The following is a 16193-nucleotide window of genomic DNA, read 5'->3' as shown; positions in this document are numbered from 1 at the left end:
AGTGAGCCCACTGAAGAACGGCCAGACGAGTAGGAACGGGAACGAAAAGAAGGTTCCTAGGACAAGCGCGCGGCGACGGAGTGTGAGTGAGCGCTTGCTTTACCTGCCTCTCAATTCCCCAGACAGTCAACCCGACAACACGCCCCTCAGGGAGAATCCCCTCGGGGTCAGTGGAGGCTACTGAAGAACTGAAGAGACGAGATAAAGCATCAGGCTTGGTGTTCTTAGAGCCCGGACGATAAGAAATCACGAACTCGAAACGAGCGAAAAACAGCGCCCAACGCGCCTGACGCGCATTAAGTCGTTTGGCAGAACGGATGTACTCAAGGTTCCTATGGTCAGTCCAAACGACAAAAGGAACGGTCGCCCCCTCCAACCACTGTCGCCATTCGCCTAGGGCTAACCGGATGGCGAGCAGTTTGCGGTTTCCCACATCATAGTTACGTTCCGACGGCGACAGGCGATGAGAAAAATACGCGCATGGGTGGACCTTGTCGTCAGAGAGGGAGCGCTGAGAAAGAATGGCTCCCACGCCCACCTCTGACGCGTCAACCTCGACAACGAACTGTCTAGAGACGTCAGGTGTAACAAGGATCGGAGCGGATGTAAAACGATTCTTGAGGAGATCAAAAGCTCCCTGGGCGGAAACGGACCACTTAAAGCACGTCTTGACAGAAGTAAGGGCTGTGAGAGGAGCTGCCACCTGACCGAAATTACGGATGAAACGACGATAGAAGTTCGCGAAGCCGAGAAAGCGCTGCAACTCGACGCGTGACTTAGGGGCGGGCCAATCAATGACAGCTTGGACCTTAGCGGGATCCATCTTAATGCCTTCAGCGGAAATAACAGAACCGAGAAATGTGACGGAGGAGGCATGAAAAGTGCACTTCTCAGCCTTCACAAAAAGACAATTCTCTAAAAGGCGCTGGAGGACACGTCGAACGTGCTGAAGATGAATCTGGAGTGACGGTGAAAAAATCAGGATATCGTCAAGGTAAACGAAAACAAAGATGTTCAGCATGTCTCTCAGGACATCATTGACTAATGCCTGAAAGACAGCTGGAGCGTTAGCGAGGCCGAAAGGAAGAACCCGGTATTCAAAGTGCCCTAACGGAGTGTTAAACGCCGTCTTCCACTCGTCCCCCTCCCTGATGCGCACGAGATGGTAAGCGTTACGAAGGTCCAACTTAGTGAAAAACCTGGCTCCCTGCAGGATCTCGAAGGCTGAAGACATAAGAGGAAGCGGATAACGATTCTTAACTGTTATGTCATTCAGCCCTCGATAATCTATGCAGGGGCGCAGAGACCCGTCCTTCTTCTTGACAAAAAAAAACCCCGCTCCGGCGGGAGAGGAGGAGGGGACTATGGTACCGGCGTCAAGAGCTACAGACAAATAATCCTCGAGAGCCTTACGTTCGGGAGCCGACAGAGAGTATAGTCTACCCCGGGGGGGAGTGGTTCCCGGAAGGAGATCAATACTACAATCATACGACCGGTGTGGAGGAAGAGAGGTGGCCCTGGACCGACTGAACACCGTGCGCAGATCGTGATATTCCTCCGGCACCCCTGTCAAATCACCAGGCTCCTCCTGTGAAGAAGAGACAGAGGAAACAGGAGGGATAGCAGACATTAAACATTTCACATGACAAGAGACGTTCCAGGAGAGGATAGAATTACTAGACCAATTAATGGAAGGATTATGACAAACTAGCCAGGGATGGCCCAAAACAACAGGTGTAAAAGGTGAACGAAAAATCAAAAAAGAAATGGTTTCGCTATGATTACCAGAAACAGTGAGGGTTAAAGGTAGCGTCTCACGCTGAATCCTGGGGAGAGGACTACCATCCAGGGCGAACAAGGCCGTGGACTCCCTTAACTGTCTGAGAGGAATGTCATGTTCCCGAGCCCAGGTCTCGTCCATAAAACAGCCCTCCGCCCCAGAGTCTATTAAGGCACTGCAGGAAGCTGACGAACCGGTCCAGCGTAGATGGACCGACAAGGTAGTGCAGGATCTTGAAGGAGAGACAGGAGTAGTAGCGCTCACCAGTAGCCCTCCGCTTACTGATGAGCTCTGGCTTTTACTGGACATGAAGTGACAAAATGACCAGCAGAACCGCAATAGAGACAGAGGCGGTTGGTGATTCTCCGTTCCCTCTCCTTAGTCGAGATGCGGATACCTCCCAGCTGCATAGGCTCAGCTCCCGAGCCGGCAGAGGAAGATGGTAGTGATGCGGAGAGGGGGGCAACGGAGAACGCGAGCTCCTTTCCACGAGCTCGGTGACGAAGATCAACCCGTCGCTCAATGCGAATAGCGAGTTCAATCAGGGAATCCACGCTGGAAGGGACCTCCCGGGAGAGAATCTCATCCTTTACCTCTGCGCGGAGACCCTCCAGAAAACGAGCGAGCAAAGCCGGCTCGTTCCAGCCACTGGAGGCAGCAAGAGTGCGAAACTCAATAGAGTAGTCTGTTATGGATCGATTACCTTGACATAGGGAAGACAGGGCCCTGGAAGCCTCCTCCCCAAAAACAGATCGATCAAAAACCCGTATCATCTCCTCCTTAAAGTCCTGATACTGGTTAGTACACTCAGCCCTTGCCTCCCAGATTGCCGTGCCCCACTCACGAGCCCGTCCAATAAGGAGAGATATGACGTAGGCGACACGAGCAGTGCTCCTGGAGTAAGTGTTGGGCTGGAGAGAAAACACAATATCACACTGGGTGAGGAACGAGCGGCATTCAGTGGGCTCCCCAGAGTAACACGGCGGGTTATTGATTCTGGGCTCCGGAGATTCGAAAGCCCTGGAAGTGGCCGGTGGATCGAGGCGGAGATGGTGAACCTGTTCTGTGAGGTTGGAGACTTGGGTGGCCAGGGTCTCAACGGCATGTCGAGCAGCAGACAATTCCTGCTCGTGTCTGCCTAGCATCGCTCCCTGGATCTCGACGGCTGAGTGGAGAGGATCCGAAGTTGCTGGGTCCATTCTTGGTCGGATTCTTCTGTTACGGTGAGTGAATGAGGACCCAAAAGCGAACTAACTTAAACAGAGCTTCTTTAATAACCAAACATAGGTAGGCTCAGATAGACCGGCAGATTCCGACAGGACAGGACAAGGTTACAGCAAACATGACGATAGTCTGGCTCAGGCATGAAACACAACAAACAAGAATCCGACAAGGACAGGAACAAAAACAGAGAGAGATATAGGGGACTAATCAGAGGGAAAAGGGGAACAGGTGGGAGAAGGGGTGACGAGGTAGTCAAGAGGAGACAAGGAACAGCTGGGGGAAAGCGGGGGAGAAAAGGTAACCTAATACGACCAGCAGAGGGAGACAGGGTGAAAGGAAAGGACAGAAAGACACAACATGACAATACATGACAACTACACCAGATTTGCCCGTTCTTGCTGTGAGATGTCACCCCGCTCTTCCACCAAGGCACCTGCAAGTTTCCAGACATTTCTGGGAGGAACACTGATATTCCTGCCTTGCAGCAATTCACACACAGAACGAGCCGTATGGCTGGTGGCATTGTCATGTTGGAGGGTCATGTCAGGATGAGCCTGCAGGAAGGGTACCACATGAGGGAGGAGGATGTCTTCCCTGTAACGCACAGCGTTGAGGTTGCCTGCAATAACAACAAGCTCAGTCCGATGATGCTGTGACACACCACCCCAGACCATGACGGACCATCCACCTACAAATCGATCCCGCTCCAGACTACAGGCCTCGGTGTAACGCACATTCCTTAGACGATAAACGCGAATCCGACCATCAGCCCTGGTGAGACAAAACCACGACTCGTCAGTGAAGAGCACTTGTTGCCAGTCCTGTCTGGTCCAGCGACGGTGGGTTTGTGCCCATAGGCGACGTTGTTGCCGGTGATGTCTGGTGAGGACCTGCCTTACAACAGGCCTACAAGCCCTCAGTCCAGCCTTTCAGCCTATTGCGGACAGTCTGAGCACTGATGGAGGGATTGTGCGTTCCTGGTGTAACTCAGGCAGTTTTTGTTGCCATCCTGAGCCAGTCCCGCAGGTGGGATGTTCGGATGTACCGATCCTGTGCAGGTGTTGTTACACATGGTCTGCCACCGTGAGGACAATCAACTGTGCGTCCTGTCTCCCTGTAGCACTGTCTTATGGCGTCTCACAGTACAGACTTTGCAATTTATTTCCCTGGCCACATCTGCAGTCCTCGTGCCTCCTTGCAGCATGTCGAAGGCAAGTTCACGGAGATGAGCATCTCCTTTTACTGTTTTTCAGAGTCAGTAGAAAGGCCTCTTTAGTGTCCTAAATTTTCATAACTGTGACCTTAATTGCCTACCGTCTGTAAGCTGCTAGTGTCTTAACGATCGTTCCACGGGTGCATGTTCATTAATTGTTTATGTTTCATGGAACAAGCATGGGAAACAGTGTTTAAACCCTTTACAATGAAGATCTGTGAAGTTATTTGGATTTTTACGAATTATCTTTGAAAGATAGGGTCCTGAAAAAGGTACATTTATTGTTTTGCTGAGTTTATTTATATAAATCATGTAATGTAGTCTTCGTTTTTCATCTGCTAGCCAAGTTACGTAGCCTGTAATGTTAGCTGATAATTGTTGGTATGATTTAGTTAATGCTAGCTAGTTAAAGTTACTGTAACTTTAGCTAGCTATATTCAATATTGAGAAATGTACAGTATGTCCTCATTTATACTCATGATAAAGTCTCTCGCCATCTCCTTCCAGCCCCCTCTCTTTAAGACTTTAGTCCCTGTCTTATCATGCACCTGTCCAGTTAAGTTGAAGAGAGTGTGGGTGCTGTGAGAAACTCAGCCTCCACAAACAGGTATGACAAACACACACACAATACACACACTCAGCCCACACACTCTAGTTGAATCAACATTGTTTTCACGGAATTTCAATTAAATTACATTGAACCAATGTGGAATAGATATTGAATTGACGTACTGTATGTGCCCAGTGGGACAGATAGAAAGAGAAATGACCTAATCTAGGTTGTTAAACTTGACAAAACATTTTTTTTATTAGATGTTACATTTCATATCAACTACTCATGTTGAATTTGTCTAATTTATGTATTTCAGGCTGGTATGTCGGGGTGGCCTGCTTTCATAGTTTGGGTGCTGTGAGAAACTCAACCTCCACAAACAGGTAAAACACACACACAGATGACCCAATGATACACTCTCACAATCTCTTTCCATCCTCCTCCCTTTAGTCCCTGTCTTTCACGGTCCCGATAAGTGGGTGGGGTGGGTGGTGGGGGGAGACCACCCAATGTAGGTTATTTTAAACGTGACAAAAATATGTCTTTGATGTTTTTCAGGCTGGTGTATTGGGGCGACCTGTTCTGTCCTCAGTATTTCAGACCAAAGCAAGACAATTTTAAAGATATGGATCTACAAACAGGTTAGCCTCTATATAAAGTCTTTGGATGTATTCGCAGTGTGATTATAATGTGTTCTGTGTTATTTCTTTCTTTTCCAATTGTAACTGAATGCTCAATGAATGTATTTACAGTGTGATTATTGTGTTCTTCTATCTCTGTCCTCCATCCTCTATATCTCTCCATACTGTCTTGTCATAATCACAGCAACTGATAGCACATACTCAACTTTTACTTGATGATAATCAACGCCATCAATCAATGTAATTTGTGTTACAAATATAATTGTTAGTAATCCTGTATGTTTCTCTTTTGCTTTAAGTATCACACTACCCGGCAATACATGGATGTGTGCACTGCACTCATTCAAAAGTACTCCTCGTTGAGAGACCAGACAGGGAAGGGATATGTAAGAATTGTTACATTTTCCTACTCACATTAATTCACACACTAGTAACCTTTTTACACCATTGTGCCTACCCAGATCATGATGTGCTGGCTTGGATATATTCTTCTCACATTGTTAAACCATCACATTTTCAGCAGCATAACAAGACCATCTCTAGTTATGTAATTGACTAAGTCTGCTCGTCTGACATCGGTCCTAATATTCCGTCATTACATTTGTCATGTACCCTTTACAGCATGCAGATGTTTTAATTCTATTGATTCTAATCCAGCCTTTTTATTTCACAACCTTTAATTGAAGTTCTCAAAGTCACTGCAGCCATTTTCCCCCTTCACCACCTCAAAGATAATCCAAGTGGTCTGAATGTCACAGACAGTACAACGTTAGTCGTTATAGAGGTGTGCTCAGTTGTTAACTTACGGTTTGAAATATGACTTCAGTAACCTTTATTATATATATTTTTAATTCCATCACCTACCATACCATGAGGATAGAGGGGAATCCCTTTGGAATGAGAACCACGTCCAACTCTTCTGGATGGACAGGAGCTACTAACTGAAGAGCCGGAGGACATTTCCATGGGATTGGGAATGGCAATGGAGATCCATTTCCTTTTTAACTACAGCTAATGTCAGGGTTACTTCAACAAAAGAAAAGCTGCTAAATAGATAGTTGAAAATAAAAAGAAGAGAGATGTAATGTTTGGGAAAGATTTGGTGAAATGCTAACAGAGCAGTGCAAGAAATGCTTAATTCTGCAGGAGTTATTATTAAGGCTATGTGAAATGATATAGGCCTATAGTCAGTGTCCAGACTTCAGTTATCATTTAACCCATCTGAACAGTACGTTACAGTTCCCTTGACGTGCCATAGGACTATTTGAAGTCCCAGTCAGTTGACTGTTGAATTTCTATAGCGCAGGAGCTCTTCGGAGCACTCTAAATTGTTAAAAAAATTGTGCGGCGCATTGCGAAATAGTACAGAGCTCAATTTGGCCTCTGCATGCCTCCAGAGGCTCCGCAATTGCATCAAACCCTCCATATGAAGCCTCCGAACACATTTTCGGATCAAGCATTGATTGGCTTTTAGTCGAAAGTACAGTAATGGATGTTACCCATATGTGCTGAGTCCATAAAATATGCTACATGGTCAATCCAACGTCTGCATTTGACTTGCAGCATTTACGGTGATATGGCCTCTCCAGAAGTCAGGGCATTTATACTCCTTGCCTTCACGGAGCAGCGCAGAGCTGTTGTAAAGGAAGTGAGCTTTTGTTTATACAGGACCTTCCTTCCCCACATAACGTCACCCAATCATGTCAATGTGGAGCTATACGGTTTAGATAAATGTCATATTATATTTGTGTATAATTTGACTATGGACAAAGTTGTTTTTATTGATCCATATTTATTCGACAAAAGCAATGTCAAAAACAAATCATTGTGACATGTTTAATTAAAACATGTATAGGATAACTTTTTTAAAGTTCGGCAACATTTTTATCTGTTCGACAGGGGTGGATTTTTCTTTTGTCGAACTTTCTTCATTGTGACATATGTTAATGGTGTTTATTTTATATAAATGTCGATTGCCGAATGTACGTGGTGACATGATGTCATGATGTCACGAGTAACTATAAAACCCAATTTCATATTTATTTCTAAATGCCTACCGCTTGCAACATAAAACATTTTCAACTATAAAAAATTATGTTTCTGCAGGACAAGGATTGTCCTGACTTTCAAGAATGCCTGAATTGCTTCGCCTTGCTTTTTCTGGTTGGCTGGCAAGTTTCACAATCCAATTTCAGATCTGAAGGAGAATGGAGAGGAGAGGAACCTGGCTCTGAGGGGTGGCCATTTCCATTTACCTTTCTGTGTTTTATCATTTTCCTTCAATTCACAAGAAGCTGAATGTCTCACCCGAGAAAGCAGCCGAGTGAGCGAAACGGCGCCTCTATTTTCTCTGTATGTGTAGGCCATCTATCTGATGCTCTCTGGTCAAAAAGTATGACATTTTTGCTGCCCATAGAAGTGAATGCAAGGGAAGACAGCAAGAATTTGGCCTCCCTTGATTAAAAAAAAATGAATAAAATAATAGCCAACCAGCGTAGAGCTAAACTTAATGAGGTCAACTGTGAATGGTCCTGACTCACCAAAAAAATGTGTCAACAGAAGCCAGTTTGTATTTAGCTTCCGTCTATTCATATAACAAGAGAGCAATACACAATTGACAAAAACAACTTGAATTGTTGCATCTCGTTGTGTTGTTGTCCTCCGGTGGTAAGCTAGCTTGCTAAAAATGGCCTTTTCCTAAATTAGCCATGGATGAAGATAGCGATTTGGACTTGTGTTTTTACTTTATTCTCAGTACTGGCCAATGATTATAATGGCGATTCTGATCCAATCATAAATTCATACATTGTGCCACTGGCCTGAGAGGATGGTAGTTCAATATGTAGCTAGATCTAGAAGGCTAATGTTAAGTAGCTAAAGTTGCCCATGAAAGGAAGTTAGGCTAGCGAGCATGCATTTTAGCCAGGTAGCCTAGGACAACAAAACATAAAAGGGTGTATATTGTGACAGAGTCATAGACCGTTTCATCAACATGAGAGAGAGGAGGATGGCATTGAAGTTTCTCTACAAGTAGGGTGAGTCAACATGTTTTTCTACTTGCATGAACCTACAGCAAGCACATAAACAGAAATCAGAACTATGAACAGCCACATATTTATCTTACATCGACTGGACTAAATTGTTTTTGGTATCTTTTAGATGTCACTGTATTAGACTAAGAATAGGTGATTTTATGATGTCGAAATATTGAAATTGAAATGGTGCTGGATTTTTGGAGTCAGCTCCTGATTTCTTTGACTTGTGGAAACTCTGTGATTCTAAATCATTCGTTTTTTGTAGTCCAAAACATTAACTTGCTTGACCTTGCTGTTGGTCATGTAACATGCAATGTGCTTTGTGGGCACATGCAGAGAAACCTGGTTGCAGTCTCCTGTTCAGCAATTTTATTCCACTCGTTGTACACCATGTCATTTGCCAAAGACACGGTAAATGACCAGGACAAACTTTTTGGCAAATGACAGGAGTGGCAAGGAGTGTAATGTTAGCTAAAACGATTTGTAATCATACTACTGGAGGAGGGTTATGTGTTGAACGTGGACGTGTGTCGCACTTTGAAACCCACGCCCACATTGACATAGTACCTCCCACCAGGCAAAATACTGTGAAAAGAGTGTCCCATAATAAAAGGGAAGGTGCCTCTCGCTCCCATAGCACACGTTTTCTGGAGACTTGTGGGCAGAGATCTGATGAAATCGCGCACTGTATGCGCTTTCGGTTGCCTGATTGCGTCCAGACTGAGGAGAAATACGCAGACTATCCACTCACGTCCTGTGGTCAACCAGATCTGATCACAATCAGAACACAATGGGGACTTTTGTGCATCTAGACTTGTCTTTTCTATGCGATCTTAGTATTCTGATAGCGAGAAGTCGCATGTAGACACTTCCAGATAGATGAAGTAGATTATGTGAATGATTGGCACTTTTAGGTCACCAATTTCTCAAAAAAATTAAACTGTATGGCGGGTTCAACTGGACCACTGATGTGCGTCGCCGATGGCTGGAATTCAATCTATTCCTCTGAATTCACCCAGCAAGCGGTTATATAAGGTGATATAAAGTAATTTAATCTAAATGGTCCAGGATTACAATAATAGGTCAAACACACCATGTTAGTAAAGCTGGACACTGAATGAAAGCATGAAACAAGTGAGACCGTCTTTGGACTGAATCAACTTGCAGTTGGCAACGTTCGTATCCAATTGCGTCCCCACCTTATTGCTACAGGTTGAGCACTTGGCCTTTCACAAATGTACTTGTAGCACACAGTGTTGACATTGCTCTTCCTTTCGGACTCGAATGTTACATATTTAGGCGCCATGGCTGAGCACGATGGCCCTCATAGTATGTGTTTAAATAAGGTAGACTGTCACAGTTCCTCCACCTTGTCCTCCAGCTCAGAGCAAGAAAGTGAAATATTCACCAAGTTGAAAGTCAGTTTGACTGAGGACTATCCGCAGAAGAATGCGGAGATTCTGAGCGGCCAGTATGGGACTAATTTACTTTTGATCGGCGTGTCCTTGATGCTGGCTATTGGGAACAATGGAGCATCCGTGAAGGAAGAGCACCTGCTGTCGTTTATCACGACCCTCATAATCGTCCAGCTGCTATGGATGATGTGGTACATCGTGAGGAGAGGCATGCAGAGTAATTTACAGGCAGAAAAGGATGTGCATGCTACTACCTCTTGGATAAAAGGTACAGATATTTGGAAGATTAGGTTTCCAGTATATAAAATGGTATTGTGAACGTAAATCTCGAGGCTGGATTTTCAATATAGTTAAATGCTTCTCAAGTAGCTGATGGAACTTTTCCAAATAGATTTGTTTTTGATTTATAAAACTTTGGCGGAGAAACAAGCAAACATTGAATTGACATCAAAAGCAATTAAAGGATATTTTTGCATACTTTTTCGTTTCAATGCAGCCTCTTAACAACGAACGTTTCATTGATTATAGGGGGTTTAACTCTTCTTGCACTCCTCTCGTTGATCATGGATGCCTTCAATATTGGATATTTTGTGGGCTATCGATCATGCCTGTCGGCTGTTCTAGTGGTATACCCCATCATCCACGCAACTCACACAATAGCACAGGTAAGATACAACCCCCATTCTATGTTGATTTGATAACGCTTTTCATTATGGTATGGCCTATACTTACAAGGATTTATAAAGTGGTTTGTAATTTCTAAACGGATTATTCCATAAATAGATGGTTTATAAATCTGTAATAAACAGTTATAACACATAAGTAAAACATGTGCTATTTTTGGGCTTGCTTAATAATGTGCTTATTATATATGAATGTACTGTTATTGATATTACTGTTATTATTGACAGTGCAGCCATAACCTCAGAATTTGGCAAGCAGCTAAATGACAAGCACACAGTTTAAACAAATGTATTATTAGAGCGTTCAATTATAATGTACTATGTGTAACTATTTATTTTAGATTTATAAAGTAATAACTAACAACTTATTTACCATGTATAACCCCCTTTTATACATTTGCTTAAATATGTAAAGTGTTAACATTATAGGTAAGCTGGCAGCTCTGTTCAAAAATTTTTTCCAGTAAAGGTATCTAAATACCACTTAAGCAGGTAATGTATAGATCTTTATCTTGAAGTGGAATAATTTGTTTCTCAGGCAAGAAAAAGAGTTGTCTGTACAAAATAATCCTGTCATTATCCATGTTATTGGAGTAAAACGTAGTGCAGGCGGAGGTAATCCTTCAGTTGAGAGGTCATTTGATATGTTCTCACATTCTGGTGATTCATTTTCACAGTCCAAATGAAAGCCTTCACCAGAAATGTTTTTTAGACTGATATAGTGAGTGTCTTGTCAGTGCTAGTTTGGTACAAATGTTAATTTGAGTTTTGTTTTAGGTGCATTTCCTTTGGTTTCACATCAAAGACGTCATCAAGTCCTTTGAGACCTTTGAAAGGTATTGTGAAATATAATAAATCTGTATTTTGAGATTGTCACAAGCCATGCGAGCCTCTCAGGCCTATGGTATGTTTAGGTTATCCTCATGTACATTTTTCAGTTTAATAAAACAGTTGATGAGTTTATTTATCCTGTTATAACTATTGTACTCACAAAGGTGAATCTACAGCCTATAATTTATCTACCCAGAAACGACTATTGTGACAATCAATTTCTATTTTGATTAATGGATGTTTCCCGTCAGGTTTGGCGTCATCCATGCAGTCTTCACTAACCTGCTGCTGTGGTGCAGCGGTGTGATGTCTGAGGCCAATCACTTGCTAAACCACCACAACACAAGGCTGACTGCCCTGGGCTTTGAAAACCTCACCATGGGTAAGGGGACCAGGGTCGAGTGGCTGCTTGAAAAAAGGACAATAGTTCACTTGAGAAGCTCACTTAATTGGATGAAAGACAGGTGAAGGGGGGTTGAAGGGGAGGGGATGGATTAGGCAGTCCAGCAGGTCTTTTTTTGTGTTGAACGTCTACTCTTTTAGGTTTCAAGACACACGCACGGTTACTGGCCCCGAACACCCGCCCCCAGCTTGCGTTACCTCAGACGCCATTGTCCCAGGCCAGGCTGCTCCCAAGGGCATTGCAATTACAGTGACTGAAACATCTTAAGCCTCTATGGAGGAGAACCACCGTAGTGGTACCTTTTTGGGAGGAGTGGGGGTAGTGAGTACAGTAGGTAGAGGTACAGGGTTGAGTTAAGAAGCTGTCTTTAGAGGGCAGCACTAGGAAATGGTAGGGCTTCAACAAGTACATGGAAAGCATTATTTTGAGGAAACGGAAAGTAATTTTAGTCCAATGTGCTGAATTGTGTATATTGGTGTTGAGAAAGTTGGTTGATACACTTGATCCACCAATCTGATATTCTCAGCACACGTGTGAAGAGCAGTTTGTGGTGATATTGATCACACCACCCACTGCTACATGAAGATTTCCATAGCTGAAATGACTAGGACATTGAGCTGTGAGGCCCAAACAGCACAAGGTCAGTTCATTTGGTAAATAACTAGACTCTAAATTCCCTTCCTACCACCCTTGTTGCTTTAGACTGATGGCAAAGGATTGTTTAATTCTGTTACATAAGACCCAAAGAAAACAACTGGCCTCATGCAAAAAACATTGAAATAAACCTTATTGCCATAAATATTTGAATAACTTGAGAGTTTCTAACCTCTGTGTATTATACTTGTATACACAAATTGGAGGTCACTGTTTTGTAAAGTACATAAAGGTACATATGGTGGCAGAAGTGGGAATGCACTGGGCTTGAAATTGACACAATATTTTGTTTTTTTAATGTGACTTTCAGTGGCTATGGAACCTCATTGTAATTGCACTATCAGTGCCTGCTCCATGTTCGTCAACGGCCTCTACTACCTTTATCCCTTCAACATCGAGTACCACATCTTTGTCTCGGTAATGCTCTTTGTCATGTGGAAGAACATAGGGCGCACCATTGACCTCGAGCACAACCGGAAAAGGCTGGCTACCAAGACCCAGGGACTGGTAGTCGGCCCCATCCTGGGTCTCGCCGCTCTGGCCAGCACCATCGGCGTACTGGTGGTCTACATCATCCACGTGAAAGAGTCGCTGGACATCCGGGAGTCAACCATTGCAATTTTCTACTACTACGGCATCGTCATGCTGGTGGTCATGTGCTCGGCCGGGGTCACGGGTCTGCTCATCTACCGTGCCGACCCCATGCCCATGGACACCACCAAGAACCCCTCGCGGAAGCTGGACACAGAGCTCCTGTTTGGTTCGTCGGTGGGTTCCTGGCTCGTTTCCTGGTGCAGCGTGGTGGCCGTGTCAGCCTCACGCAGCAGCCCGAGCTACCGCTGGACCAACCTGATGTACTCGCTGCTCAGCATCCTGGAAAAGTACATCCAGAACCTGTTCATCATTGAGTCCCTCTACCGCCAGCGGGAGGACCGTGAGAGGGAGGACGCTGAGGTGGCGGGGCCTGCACCAGAGATATTCTCCGTGACCTCCTCCTTGTCTCCACCCTACAACGGAATCATCAACCAGGCGTACGAGAATCCGGACAACGGCTGCGTCACGCTGGAGAATGTGCAGAAGGAGAGTGGACAGGTGAATGGGTGCCCACAGAAACATTTGGAAGTGCCCCGTCAGGTGGAGAACAACGTGGCGGTGACCCCGAGCAAGAAGAGTCAGATCCTAAAGAACATCGCTGTCTTCCTTTTCATGTGCAACATCTCAGTAAGCTTGCTGTTCTTTACTTATTATTTATTATGATTTATTTATTGATAATAGTCAGCAGTGGTGTTATTGTCATAGGATATAGCTAGCTCTCAAGCACACATACTGTATGATTCTCCCCCATTTCTTACCCTTCTAGCTACTTTTACTATCTACCTTTTATTCAATGTCCCAGTTGGGAAGTTTATGAAATACAGCATGCATTTACCACACAAAAATACAATACCAAGTTAAGTTTAACCTTATTGGTGTCTCGTTACTGCAGCTCTGGATCCTTCCTGCCTTTGGCTGTAGACCCCAGTATGACAACGGCCTAGAGGAGGAGACGTTTGGCTTCACCACATGGACCACAGTTCTCAATTTCGCCATGCCGATTACCCTCTTCTACCGCATGCACTCTGTGGCCTGCCTTTTCGAAGTGTTCCGGAGAGTGTGACAAGACGAAGAGGGACCAATGAGACAAGGCAACATGCACAAGAACATTCAGGAGGCCATCTTGTCATGTACTTTGACTTCCAAACAAGCATGGAAACACATTTGTCACTTTAGGGGGCTTATAAGATGTCCCTTGTAGTGATGCATCTTCAGAAGCATTTTATAGCACCTGGTCTAAACAACAAATGACATTGATATGAGACCTTGGGTTCAAATAGTATTTAGGAATCTTTCAAATACTTTAGTTTTACATGATTGAGCTGGCCAGGCACAATGTAACCAATGGATTAGCCCTAAACGTGCAAAGTATTTGAAAGATTTCAAATCATATTTATACCCAGGTCTAATATCACTTTGTTGTGTTGTTACTGCACTAAAAAGATAAAATGACATTTAGATTTAGGTCTATCGTAAGTGTTTGGGTTTGTCTTTTGATTTTCATCCAAGTGTCGTTGAAGTCAAGTGTTATTCGACGCATATGTAAATAGTTACATGTTTTGATCTAGAACAGATGTAAGCCAGGCTATATGGGAATGCGTTATGAGGGCATAACATGATTATACCAAGCAAAGTGCCATACCACATTCATATCAAATCAACCACCGTGTTCACAGCAGAACTGTACTATGATTTGAAAAGCCATAAACATTTTTTTTTGTTCTGCCATTTTTAGGATGTTCTTATTGGTCAGAAGAAAACACAGGAAACTCAAAACACTGCTGTGTCAGACACTTGAACTACTTGGCTGGTGACTGTCTAGAGTCCTACATGTACTGTAGTACACAGTAAGCCAGCACTAGACTTTGAATGCTCTTCTGTGTAGTATTGGACTGTAGTTCTCACAATCTCTCGCCAACGTTCATTGGACTGTTGGCAATAATTTCCCTTTAGATGTTATACTACTGTACCTAAACAATACAGATGTGGTTTTATAAAATATATTTAAATATTTTAATTATGGAACAATATTTGTGTAAAAAACCAAACAGCGTGGTGTATGTGGAGCTTCCCCCAATCCACACTGATCCTTCCCCTGGACCCATATTAAGCTTAGCCTGGTGGAACCAGCCTATTTTCTGCGTTCACACAAAGCAGACACCACTTTTTTGGTAGACAGCTGAAGGATGGGCCTGTTGTTATGTTATTGAAAAGGGAAACAATACAATATTTGCACAGATGTACAGTATATACAGCATTGACTGGCATTCATTTTCCAAAAAGCAAATATGTTTGTTCAAACTGAAACAATTCTGAAACTGAACCATTTATCTTGATTGATGTCGTTTTGAAAAGTGAGCATTGAAAATAATCATATCCTGTGAAGTTGTTGATTGATTTTGTGAGGAATTACTTAAATGTAGCGCTACTGCATAGTTAAATGTAGAACAACATATTGAGGCTGTGGTGGAATATCAAAAAACAGAGTTCTACATTGGTGGTAACTACTGTACACTGTTCTCAGATGTATGTGCCAATCTTTGGTCAATGCTTATTGATAAACCTGCAGCAATACTACATCCTCTGTGGACATATCTGAATGTACTAGATTAAAGCTACTGTAGCCTACATAGCCTCTGTGATAAAAATGATTGTGAAATTATTACAAATATTTTAAGTTAACTTAAATTCATACTGTAGGTCAGGGGTCAATCATGGTTTATTCAGCCCGGCACAATTTATTTTCTTAAGCGGATGGTCAGGGGGTCAGAACATAATTATACAGTGCCTTCAAAGTATTCACACATCTTGACTTTTTGCACATTTTGTTGTGTTACAGCCTGAGTTTAAAACAATGTCAAGTGGAATTATGTTTGTTGACATTTTAACTAATTAATAAAAAATGAAAATCTTGAGTCAATAAGTATTCAACCCCTATGTTATGGCAAGTCTCAATAAGGTAAGGAGTAAAAATGTGCTTCACAAGTTGCATGGTGTTTAATAGTGTTTAACCTTATTTTTGAATGACTACCTTGTCTCTGTACCCCACACATACAATCATCTGTAAGGTCCCTCATTTGAGCAGTGAATTTCAAACACAAGTTCAACCACAAAGACCAGGGAGGTTTTCCAATGCCTCGCAAAGAAGGGCACCTATTGGTATAAGG

At 43.4% G+C, this 16193-nt stretch overlaps 1 protein-coding gene across 1 annotated transcript; it reads left to right on the top strand.

The window, feature by feature from the left end:
- The first annotated feature begins 9038 nt into the window (after positions 1-9038).
- On the top strand, positions 9039-15946 carry LOC110528466 (proton channel OTOP1). The gene is made up of 6 exons (XM_021610557.2): positions 9039-10129; positions 10390-10526; positions 11322-11380; positions 11627-11757; positions 12743-13653; positions 13919-15946. Exons 1-6 carry the CDS (start codon positions 9751-9753, stop codon positions 14087-14089), a joined length of 1788 nt encoding a protein of 595 aa, XP_021466232.2. The 5' UTR covers positions 9039-9750; the 3' UTR covers positions 14090-15946.
- Positions 15947-16193: the final 247 nt, after the last annotated feature.

The sequence above is a fragment of the Oncorhynchus mykiss genome, chromosome 7 (assembly GCF_013265735.2).
Source record: "Oncorhynchus mykiss isolate Arlee chromosome 7, USDA_OmykA_1.1, whole genome shotgun sequence".
In the NCBI taxonomy this organism is placed as follows: domain Eukaryota; kingdom Metazoa; phylum Chordata; class Actinopteri; order Salmoniformes; family Salmonidae; genus Oncorhynchus; species Oncorhynchus mykiss.
Note: the sequence above shows the minus strand (reverse complement) of the source record. Positions and strands in the feature narration are given on the sequence as shown.